This window comes from Salvelinus alpinus, chromosome 28 (assembly GCF_045679555.1).
Source record: "Salvelinus alpinus chromosome 28, SLU_Salpinus.1, whole genome shotgun sequence".
NCBI lineage: Eukaryota > Metazoa > Chordata > Actinopteri > Salmoniformes > Salmonidae > Salvelinus > Salvelinus alpinus.
Window position 1 is genome coordinate 31426567 of NC_092113.1, and position 12372 is coordinate 31438938.

A 12372-nucleotide genomic window follows, 5' to 3' on the forward strand; every position below is an offset into this window, starting at 1 on the left:
TAGCTCCAGTGTTGCTGGGTGGGTATCCCCATAGCTGGCTGATATTATTTTAATGGACAAAAAGTGTTTTTCTTTCAAAAACATTTCAAAGTGACCTCAAACTTTTGAACGGTAGTGTAGGTACACTGCCATGTCGGTACACTGTAGGCTTCGGCGCTCAGTAACGCAGACATTACAGGTCTTGAGTGGTTCAGGAAGAGCGTTGCGCCAGCAACGGCAAGTTCATGGGTTTCAATTCCTGCAGGAATTACATATACATGCTACAATTGTACGCTATCCACTCACTGCACTGTACGTTGCTTTGGATAAAAGTGGCATACTTGTATGATTACATACAAATTAAACCCCATTCATAACCCCTTGCATATCTATCATTATCAAAAATAGATTAAGGCAAAGTATGTGTCCTGTAACTACATGGTGTTTGAATATCACCATGCAGATAAAGAGCCTCAGTACGTGTATTCTGTAACTACATAGTGTTGAATATCACCATGCAGATGAAGAGCCTCAGTACATGTATTCTGTAACTACATAGTGTTGAATATCACCATGCAGATGAAGAGCCTCAGTACGTGTATTCTGAGAAATTAAGGAGAAAGTGGAAGTGAGTGGCATTTCAAATGGGCACAGTTGAACGTCTTCCTCTATAGGAAATAAATCTTACAATGGAAATCAGAGCCGTTTTAAAACCAAGAGTCACAAACTACTAAATAAGTAAACATGCATTAGCAGCTCCTGTAACGCTTCCTTACCAGAACCTAAAGCTGCCTTATGCTTGGCCATGTGGAGTGTAGTAGGCCCCATATTCATTTTGATCTCAAAGGTAAAAACTGATGCTATATCAGCACTCCTACTCTGAGACACTTTTTGAATATGGGCCCAGACATCTCTTTAGCTCTTCCTGTAGTGATTTCTACTAAATAACTGTTGCTGCGTTTATACAGGCAGCCTTATTCTGATTGGTCAAAAGACCAATTAGTGAAAAACAATCAGATCAAAAAAATATCTGATGTGATTGGTCAAAATAACAATTAGTGGAAAAAATAAACAGTGGTGTCCTCAGTCTGGTCCCAGATCTAGTTTTCTGTTTTACCAACTATGGTCAATGTCACATCAATGACCATAGGCGTTGGCAAGACAGCACAAACACATCTGGGACCAGGCTAGTGTCTTCATAGTAGCGAGAGGTGGTGTTGGTCATTATCAGTAACAGTAGTAGAGCTGAGAGCGTAGCCCCCTGAAGGTGTCGTCATCCCTGGCACCACCACCAGGCTGCTCCCCTTCAAACAGCATGGAGTCTGGGAGGACTACGCCCTCTAGAGGATCTGGCTGGCAGAACTCCACTATAAACTCCTCCTCAGAGTCCAGTAATGTCTTTGACCAGGTTGACATGTCAAGGTGTATGGCCACACCACCATACTCCTCTGGCAGGACGGATCGAGGAATGTTGCGGTGCAGAGAGCGCAGGTCTGACCCGTGGAGAACGTACTGTATGAAAAAATAAGGGAATTATGTTAGGCTGACGTCACACAATCACAAAGGAGCCTACAGTACTTCAAGAGGGCCTCTGCCCATGTTCATTTGATTAGGTTTATTCATAATGGCTTTAAAACACTTTGGAAATCACTGAAATCATATCACGACTGTTATACGAGATAAATGTAATCTGAATGCAGTGATCAAATTAGCAGGTTACCATGTACAGAAAAAGGAGGATATGAAGAAAGACTCCATATTATGTAAAAGACAAAGAAATGAAACTCACCCTCTCTGCCATCTTCTCCTTCAGAAAAGGCTTAATTATTGCAAAGATCCCTTTGAAAATCCGGGGCTCATTTATGATGTTAACAGCCTTGATTCTTATTGGGAAGCTATCCTGAAATCCAACATTACAATGTCTGTTATTGACAGAAGACACAAGCCACATCGAGGGTGTCATGTTTTCAACAAAACATATTTGATAAGATACATATTCTAGATAGATCTCAGTGTATTTTGATCATGCTGTCATGGGTGACATTATCAAAACTTAAATAACAGAACAATAACAAGGTCTTTGATGGCTTACCTGAAGGATGCTGACAACCTTCTTGGCCAGGAATGGGCCCGGATTGGATGCCTGGGACAAGCCCACCCCAGTGTAGTCTGCTAAGATGACGATCCCATTCACCTGAGTCTCCTCTGGCTGAATCAGCTTCTCCAGAGTCAGGTAAATGGCCCGGATGTTGTCCTCAAATGGATAATCATTTGCTTTCCATTTTCCTGTTGTAAAATAATGTATATTTAGTAACTCTGAAAAAGGCCAAGCATAGGACAATCTGAATCCGTTTTATCAAGGCTATTATCGGAAATGTTTTCAAGATAAAATAAAATAATATTATAGATGTTTATGGGCAGCTATTAGCACCTATGTCATGCATTATAGTGCATTATACATAGGTCATAAGGGATAGTAAGTAAATGCACTTACAATGCAGGTTTGGGTAAAGCAGACAACCAATTCCCGTCTTGTATGAATTAATAAAATATTCTATTCTTCTATGAAGAGGGTGTTCATATAATGTATTATTATATTATTCTATGAAGACAGTGTTCATATAAAGTATTTCCAAATAAAGATGAAAAAATTAGTTAGAGCGCTTCTAGGACATAAAACCCTTCTAGGACATAAAACGACAGTAGATAGTGTGAGCTAACACACTGACCAGGTCTGAGACAGAGGATGTAGCATCCATTATGGTCTGGATGGGGCAGAACAGTCAGGAAGCCCAGGTCTAACACATGTTTGACTGTGGAGGGCTTCAGGTCCTGGAAGACCTCGGGCCAGGCCCGCCGGCTGGTGTGGTAGTTGAGGAGCAGCTGCATGGCACGGTCATAGTCAAACTTCCTGGTGGATGGACAAGGAGACGGGACATCATTATGTAAGCTTCAAGATAGAACATCTTCAATAAGATGACACCAGGGCCCTTATTCATAAAGTGTCTTAGAGTATAAGTGCTGATATAGGATCAGCTTTGCCATTCCAATCATAATATGATTATATGGACAGGGGGGACCTGATCCTAGATCAGACCTCCTACTGTGAGACGCTTAAAGCCAGTTTCCTGGATCATTTTACAGAGAGCATTATGGGTAGTTACTGTAGTGCATCATGCTTTACCTGGCCCGTAGGAAGCGCAGGAGAAAGGCATCGTCCAGCCTGGTCCGGAGGTTAGGCTGCTCCTTCAGCACCATGTCCCTCAGGGCCTGCGCGTCTCTTAGCCTCCACTCTGGCTTCTCCTGTAGCTCCTCCCGGGCCTTGGCCACCAGCTCAGGAGTCAGAGTACAGGAGTAGACGGGCGGGGGAGGGCCAGGGAACCAGTGACCAGCTGCTGGTTGTTCCAGAGAAGGAGACCCAAGATCAATGTGCCTCATGGGCTCACTTTCTTCAGACATCATTTTGGCCACTACAATTTGTATGAATACCACATAAATGTCGGGATTAAACAACACAGCAGAAATATTCCTGGTACAAAAAAAATGGATTGGAGAGCATCACAAGACCGTAGGACTTGCGAAATACCACAATTACCACTAGACACCGCTGAGGTCATCAGCAATTAGTCATACACTGTAGCCACACAATTGAGTGTATTCTCTAGTCTAGCAGACAGCAACAGCAGTGACCTAAACAAAATACATATCTTGAAAACATTGCCTTGTAAACATTTATGTATTTCTCATAATTTCTGATTTTGACAGCGCTGCACTCGTGAAGCTGAGGCTAGCTGCACGCCACTGCGGCTTCAGAATACCAACCGGAATGCCAATGGAATTAGTATTTCCAGGGTCGATTTTTTTTTGTAATATATCATAATTCCATGTCGATTTTCTGAACGTTTTATCAAGACAAATGCTTGCTTAATCATAACAGAAGCTGTTAACAACAAACCAACCTGCCTGTAGCAATCCGCGGACAGTTCCGGGTCCTGCGACATTTCTTCTCTCGTTGGAGAGTGTGATGAGCTGCGTCACTCTTCTTCTTCTTCTGTGGTATATTGGGGATTGCAGAATTTAATGGGCATCCCGCCTTCTACTGTGCAGGATGGAAACAGGACTCCCCCAAAAACGGACTCCCCCAAATATTTTTTAATAACGACCAAACTACCACATTTTATTTTTTACCAAATCAAACAACCTTAATGTTAAAATAAATCTACACATCTGATCCTTACACAGGCTGAAGGGGAGACTAGGCTGCAGGACTTGCTACATTGTAACAACAAATCATCATCAAAACTCACTTCATTGTATTTAGATGGTGATTTTGGTAGCCTACTACTGTAATGAATCTCTTGGTTTGTCTTTTGTGTGAGATATCCACAGCTAAATATGCTATTAGGAATTGTGTTGGCTTTAGTTGTATTTATTTTCAATTAAGCATTCATGCATTTATGCGTATTAAATACAAATATAATTTATGATACACTTGATATTTCATCCTCGTCAGCCTAAAACTGTTAACCTAGGCCTACTATAATGTAAAGTTAAATCCAGGTTTTATACGCACATTGTATCCAATAGATGGTGCAATTGTACCACAGACTTCAGATGATAGGTTTACACCCTACACCAGGGATAGGCAACTTGGCCTACACTCCTGTGTAGGGATTAGGCCTATAATTTACTTTTCATGGGAGTGGATTGGTCCCCGTTGCTGACAGATGTATAAAATTGAGCACACAGCCATGCAATCTCAATAGACAAACATTGGCAGTAGAATGGCCCATACTGAAGAGCTGAGTGACTTTCAACGTGGCACCATCATAGGATGCAACCTTTCTAACAAGTCAGTTTGTCAAATTTCTGCCCTGCTAGATCTGGCACGGTCAACTGTAAGTGCTGTTATTGTGAAGTGGAAATGGCTAGGAGCAACAATGGCTCAGCCGCGAAGTGGTAGGCCACATAAGCTAACAGAACAGGACCACCGAGTTCTAAAGCGCGTAGCGTGTAAAAATCATCTGTCCTCGGTTGCAACACTTACTACCGATTTTCCAAACTGCATGTGGAAGCAATGTCAGCACAAGAACTGTTCGTCGGGAGCTTCATGAAATTGGTTTCCATTACAGAGCAGCTGCACACAAGCCTAAGATCACCATGTGCAATGCCATACGTTGGCTGGAGTGGTGTAAAGCTCACTGCCATTGGACTCTGGAGCAGTGGAAACCCGTTCTCAAGAGTGATGAAACATGCTTCTCCATCTGGCAATCCAACTGACGAATCTGAGTTTAGCGGATGCCAGGAGAACGCTACCTGTCCTGATACATAGTGCCAACTGTAAGGGTTGGTGGAGGAGGAATAATGGTCTGGGGCTGTCGTTCATGGTTCGGGCTAGGCTCCTTAGTTCCAGTAAAGGGAAATCTTAACACTACAGTGTACAATGACATTGTAGACAATTCTGTACTTCCAACTTTGTGGCAACAGTTTGGGGAAAGATCTGAACTGTTTCAGCATGACAATACCCCCGTGCACAAAGCGAGGTCCATACAGAAGTAGTTGTCAAGATTGGTGTGGAAGAACTTGACTGGCTTGCACAGAGCCCTGACTGCGAGCCGACCGCGAGCCAGTCGGAACGCCGACTGCGAGCCAGGCCTAATCACCCAACATCAGTGTCTGACCTCACTATTGCTCATATGGCTGAATGGAAGCTAATCAACGCAGAAATGTTCCAACATCTAGTGGAAAGTTCCATGTTTCAGGAGCTGAAATAAAAGATCCTAGACATTTTCCATAAGCACAAAATGCTTATTTCTCGTCAATTTTCTCCACAAATTTGTTTACATCCCCATTAGTGAGCATTTCTCTTTTGGCAAGATAATACATCCACCTGACAGGTGTGGCATATCAAGAAGCTGATAAAACAGCATGATCATTACACAGGTGCACCTTGTTTTGTGACAATAAAATGCCACTCTAAAATGTGCAGTTTTGTCACAAAACACGATGCCACAGATGTCTCAAGTTTTGAGGGAGCGTACAATTGGCATGCTAACTGCAGGAATGTTGAACAGAGCTGTTGCCAGAGAATTTAATGTTCATTTCTCTACCATAAGCCGCCTCCAATGTCGTTTTAGAGAATTTGTCAGTACGCCAACCAGCCTCACAACCGCAGACCACGTGTAAACACGTCAACCCAGGACCTCCACATCCGGCTTCTTCACCTGCGCCACACGGACAGATGATGAACCTGAGGAGTATTTCTGTCTGTAATAAAGCCCTTTTGTGGGGAAAACTCATTCTGATTGGCTGGTCCTGGCTCCCCAGTGAATTGGCCTAACTCCCAAGTGTGTGAGCCTAAAGCCTCCCAGGCCCACCCATGGCTGCACCCCTGCCCAGTCATGTGAAATGTATGCATTGGGGCCTAATGAATTTATTTCAATTGACTGATTTCCTTCTATGAACTGTAACTCAGTAAAACATTTTTTTTACTAAACAACTGGTCTTCTTGAGGCTTCAAGGGACTTGTCAGATAAATGATGAATAGATACAGTTGAAGTCAGAAGTTTACATACACCTTAGCCAAATACATTTAAACTCAGTTTTTCACAATTCCTGACATTTAATCCTAGTAAACATTCCCTGTTTTAGGTCAGTTAGGATCACCACTTTATTTTAAGAATGTGAAATGTCAGAATAAGAGTACAGAGAATGATTTATTTTAGCTTTTATTTATTTCATCACATTACCAGTCGGACAGAAGTTTACAAACACTCAAATAGTATTTGGTAGCATTACCTTTAAATTAGATAACTTGGGTCAAACGTTTCGGGTAGCCTTCTACAAGCTTCCCACAATAAGTTGGGTGAATTTTGACCCATTCCTCCTGACAGAACTGGTGTAACTGAGTCAGGATGTAGGCCTCGTTGCTCGCACACACTTTTTCAGTTCTGCCGACAAAATATTCTATAGTATTGAGGCCAGGACTTTGTGATGGCCACTCCAATACCTTGACTTTGTTGTCCTTAAGCCATTTTGCCACAACTTTGGATGTATGCTTGGGGTCATTGTTAATTTGGAAGACCCATTTGCGACCAAGCTTTAACGTCCTGACTGATGTCTTGAGATGTTGCTTCAATATATCCACATAATTTCTCACCCTCATGATGCCATCTATTTTGTGAAGTGCACCAATCCCTCCTGCAGCAAAGCACCCCCACAACATGATGCTGCCACCCCCGTGCTTCACGGTTGGGATGGTGTTCTTCGGTTTGCAAACCTCCCCCTTTTTCCTCCAAACATAACGATGGTCATTATGGCCAAACAATTCTATTTTTGTTTCATCAGACCAGAGGACATTTCTCCAAAGAGTACGATCTTTGTCCCCATGTGCAATTGCAAACCGTAGTCTGGCTTTTTTAATGGCAGTTTTGGAGCAGTGTCTTCTTCCTTGCTGAGCGGCCTTTCAGGTTATGTCGATATAGAACTCATTTTACTGTGGCTATAGATACTTTTGTACCTGTTTCCTCCAGCATCTTCACAAGGTCCTTTGCTGTTCTTCTGGGATTGATTTGCACTTTTCGCACCAAAGTACGTTCATCTCTAAGAGACAGAGCGCGCCTCCTTCCTGAGCGGTATGACGGCTGCGTGGTCCCATGGTGTTTATACTTGCGTGCTATTGTTTGTACAGATGAACGTGGTACCTTCAGGTGTTTGGAAATTGCTCCCAAGGATGAACCAGACTTGTGGAAGTCTACAATTGTTTTTCTGAGGTCTTGGCTGATTTCTTTGGATTTTCCCATGATGTCAAGCAAAGAGGTACTGAGTTTGAAGGTAGGCCTTGAAATACATCCACAGGTACACCTCCAATTGACTCAAATTATGTCAATTATAGCCTATCAGAATCTTCTAAAGCCATGACATCATTTTCTGGAATTTTCCAAGCTGTTTAAAGGTACAGTCAACTTAGTGTATGTAAACTTCTGACCCACTGGAATTGTGATACAGTGAATTATAAGTGGAATAATCTGTCTGTAAACAATTGTTGGAAAAATTACTTGTGTCATGCACAAAGTAGATGTCCCAACCGACTTGCCAAAACTATAGTTTGTTAACAAGAAATTTGTGGAGTGGTTGAAAAACGAGTTTTAATTATTCCAGCCTAAGCGTATGTAAACTTCCGACTTCAACTGTAGACCATAGCCTATATTGAATTGTCGCTGTTCCATGCTCCTGAACATGCCTGTAAGATAACACTACTCCAAAAATTGGACCACAATAACAAACTCATAGTAGGCCTATTGTGAGAAATGGAGGGGAAGGGGGAAGGGGCAGCGATTGGCTACATACAACATGCTGGAAAAAATAGTTGGTTGAGTCCACCTATGATGAAATGCCTAGTGTGTAACCCATCATAAAAGGCATTAATAGTGAGGAAGATATCACTGACTTTTTTTCTTTACTCAAGAGGAAATATTTGAGAAGCTTTGAAGTGAAGCGCCTGCTTTCTATCACCTCTATCGGCAATTACTTTATGACATTTTATCAGCCTGAAGAAACATGCCTCTTGTACTAATTATCCTGACCATGCACTGCCACGTAGGCCACAGCTTGTATCGTTCGTCACCCACTGGCCACACACTGGTTGAACCAAAAACATTTCCACATCCTTTCAATAAAATGAAGTTTAATCAACCTGGAATAGACGTTGAATTGACGTCTATGCCCAGTGGTCAGACACTAAAAAACAGCCAACAAGCAGTTTAAACTGGTTTTGAAATGTCACTCCAAAACTTTAGCCAGGGTTAACCTGTCCTTGATAAAGAAACATTGGATACCATTATGGCCATTGGTTATCATCCACGTTACAATAGCATAATCATTGAGAAATACTAATCTTGATTGTAGGCTTCATCTTCATAATCATAGCTTAGTTATAACTCAAGACAGTAAAATGAAGATAACAAACCATCTAGTTTGCTCATTCACTTAACTTGTACAATATTGACTTAGCCAGCAAAGTGTCAGCGTGTGACAGGGGAAGACCTCTGAAATAATGTTAACAAAATGTTATATTTTTCCGCCTCCTCTTTACCAGAAGCTATCCTGCTACATTTACAGTTAATCTCCTACAGTTTAAGGTTGCATGTCCTTTTGTATGTTAACATCTGCTCTTATTGAAATAAAGCACAGTACAATGCAATGTAAAAATGAACCTTGACATTTTATTCATCTTCACATTGTAAGGTGAAACATATTGCCCATCTTTGCAGTACAAGGCGGTACAGATGACAAGGCACCATGTATTTTGTCATGTAGTTATAATACCATCACAAAATAACATTCTATAGTATAAAAAAAAAACACTACAAGGTCTTTACAGTAAAACTGAAGAAGAAAAAATGGAATGGGTAAAACATTATGAATTCATCAACCTGTGAATGCCTATTGCAGGATAAATCAATGTTAAAGTTTACATAACTGGCCATACATGGATTTAACATTTTACTTTATGGGTTGGTTATGAAGGCTTCTTCTAACCCATTGCTTTCTACTACATATAATAATATGATTAAATTATATCTTTACATTAATATATATAGTTTATAAATCCAAAAATGGATGTAGCAACTACAGATTGCTTCTTTAAGTCTATCAAAAAATGTGCGAGTTTGAGCATGTGTCCATTAGGACTATGGATGTCTTTTTTTATCAGCATGAATTAGATTGATTAATAAAACCCCCACTTTTGTTCCATAGGCTGGGATCAGCACTATGCAGCTGTTGCAAGAGCGCATTTTTCACTGGCTGTCCACTGGTTTCAAAAACAATGATTGATAGGCAGCTTAAACTTGTTGAATTCAACCACTATTGTGTTCAAATATACATTTTGATTTGTGAACAGCCATTCAACAACAACTACAATCCGTAAGGCGCAAATAGCTAAATGAGAGAGCAGGAGTGTGATTCACATCAATGCGCTATGTAGATATCAATAGTAAATTATATCCGTATAGCCATAGACTACACCACTGCTATCATCCTTACCTCCAAGCATTTATTCAAATGTATTAATCTATGGATACCGACAGCAGTCGCACCATTGGAAGACATAGCTTGGACTGTAGCCTACAAAAGCCCATACCTGCTCTTTTCCTGCGATCCATCAAACACATGTGGTGTGTCATCATAGTGATCTCTGATTTGTGGTCAGACTCGCTCAGGTGGAACAAATTTAAATGTGCGCCTTTTTTCAATGCTGATATGAATGTCATTAAGAAAACAGAAGTGTCAAAAAAAATCGCAATCATCCTGTTTGAAGTAATCATCTAGTTTTTCCAAAAGTATCTGTAATCTGATTGCAATATTTTTGCTTGTAACGTAACGGGTTACAGGTTTTTTGTAATCTCTTACATGTAACGGATTACATGTAATCCGTTACTCCCCAACCCTGGTATTAAATTAACTGAGCTGTTTTAATTCAAACATTTAAGCATTTTACTACAAAACTAACGATTTCCAGTGCATATAGACAGGGATATCTTAAACCTGGATTTCAATGCAACACAATTGTCATACAGCAAGTACAAGATAACTTTAAAAAGCTAAATATGTCTTTTCAGAAACAATTGACTGCCTATCATACCTGTATATTTCCATTGGTCACATAATTACATTATTTAAAAACATGATAATATCATTGTATTCTTATTTCTGGGTACAAGTTGTGAGTGACTATATCAGTCAACAAGACTTGTATTGCCATTGGCAACAATCTTTAAAATACTGTGTAACACCAACATCATGATCTGCCTCATCACAGATATAAGGCCTGTTTGTAACATTCATACAATTTAAATGTGATTAAGAAAACCTATCTAACATGTATTCAGTTATGTTTTATTTACCAATTCATAATTTGAACTCTGTGTATAAAGACATGGATAACCTGTACAGCTACAGTGCAAGTCAAAAGTTTGGACACCTACTCATACAAGGGTTTTTCTTTAATTTCACAATTTTCTACATTGTAGAATAATAGTGAAGACATCAAAACTATTAAATAATACATGTGGAATCATGTAGTAACCAAAAAAGTGTTAAACAAATTAAAATATATTTTATATTTGAGATTCTTCAAAGTAGCCACCCTTTGCCTTGACAGCTTTGCACACTCTTGGCATTCTCTCAACCAGCTTCATGAGGTAGTCACCTGGAATGAGGTGTGCCTTGTTAAAATTTAATTTGTGGAATTTCTTTCCTTCTTAATGCGTTTGAGCTAATCAGTTGTGTTGTGACAAGGTAGGGTGGGTAAGAAGATAGCCCTACTTGGTGAACGACCAAGTCCATATTATGTCAAGAACAGCTCAAATAAGCAAAGAGAAATTACAATACATCACTACTTTAAGACATGGTCAGTCAATGCAGAACATTTCAAGAACCTTGAAAGTTTCTTCAAGTGCAGTTGCAAAAACCATTAAGCGCTATGATTAAACTGGCTCTCATGAGGACCGCCACAGGAAGACCCAGAGTTACCTCTGCTGCAGAAGATAAATTAATTAAAATAACTGCACCTCAGATTGCAGCCCAAATAAATGCTTCACAGAGTTCAAGAAACACACATCTCAACATCAGCTGTTCAGAGGAGACTGCGTGAATCAGGCCTTCATCGTCGAATTGCTGCAAAGAAACCCCTACTAAAGGACAGCAGTGATACACCATCAGATCTGGTTGGTGCTTAGTGGAACTATCATTTGTTTTTCAACAGGACAATGACACAAAATACACCTCCAGTCTGTGTAAGGGCTATTTGACCAAGAAGAAGAGTGATGGAGTCCTGCATCCGATGACCTGGCCTCCACAATCACCCGACCTCAACCCAATTGAGATGGTATGGGATGAGTTGAACCACAGAGTGAAGAAAAAGCAGCCAACAAGTGCTCAGCATATGTGGGAACTCCTTCAAGATGGTTGGAAAAGCATTCCAAGTAAAGCTGGTTGAGCGAATGTGTCACGTTCACTGTCTTCAAACTCCCTGTCATAATCTCCTCCCCGGTCCAGCTCGTCCTCCAAGTTGGTGCACGCTGCTTGGTCTTTTTGTGGTGGGTAATTCCACATCTTTAATAAAGTGAAACCTTCGCAAAAAATAGGTAAACAGAAACCGAACGTGACGCAACCGTGGCACACACAGAAAATAAATAATTACCCACAAACACAGGTGGGAAAAAGGCTGCCTAAGTATGATTCCCAATCAGAGACAACGATAGACAGCTGCCTCTGATTGGGAACCATACCCAGCCAACAAAGAAACAGACAAACTAGAATGCCCACCCAAATCACACCCTGACCTAACCAAATAGAGAAATAAAAAGGCTCTCTAAGGTCAGGGCGTGA

The 12372-nt window shown here is 40.8% G+C and overlaps 1 protein-coding gene across 2 annotated transcripts; it reads right to left on the reverse strand.

Moving 5' to 3' along the window:
- Nucleotides 1-4082, reverse strand: LOC139557670 (alpha-tocopherol transfer protein-like). 2 transcript variants are annotated; one of them, XM_071372756.1, is made up of 6 exons: nucleotides 3939-4082; nucleotides 3164-3449; nucleotides 2709-2890; nucleotides 2072-2265; nucleotides 1769-1879; nucleotides 1-1491 (listed from the first exon to the last, which is right to left on the reverse strand). In XM_071372756.1, exons 2-6 carry the CDS (start codon nucleotides 3439-3441, stop codon nucleotides 1207-1209), a joined length of 1050 nt encoding a protein of 349 aa, XP_071228857.1. In that variant the 5' UTR covers nucleotides 3442-3449; nucleotides 3939-4082; the 3' UTR covers nucleotides 1-1206. The 2 variants fall into 2 exon arrangements, with proteins under 2 accessions (XP_071228857.1, XP_071228858.1); XM_071372757.1 differs by having other exon boundaries at nucleotides 3943-4026.
- Between the last annotated feature and the right edge of the window lie 8290 nt (nucleotides 4083-12372).

What these genes read in the sequence shown, in the direction of transcription:
- LOC139557670 (XM_071372756.1), bottom strand. Translation starts at nt 3,441, where the DNA reads ATGATGTCTGAAGAAAGTGAGCCCATGAGGCACATTGATCTTGGGTCT. An exon ending in CTGCGCTTCCTACGGGCCAG is followed by an intron (nt 2,891 to 3,163) that starts GTAAAGCATGAT and finishes TCCATCCACCAG; the next exon opens with GAAGTTTGACTATGACCGTG. An exon ending in AGGTTGTCAGCATCCTTCAG is followed by an intron (nt 1,880 to 2,071) that starts GTAAGCCATCAA and finishes GTTGGATTTCAG; the next exon opens with GATAGCTTCCCAATAAGAAT.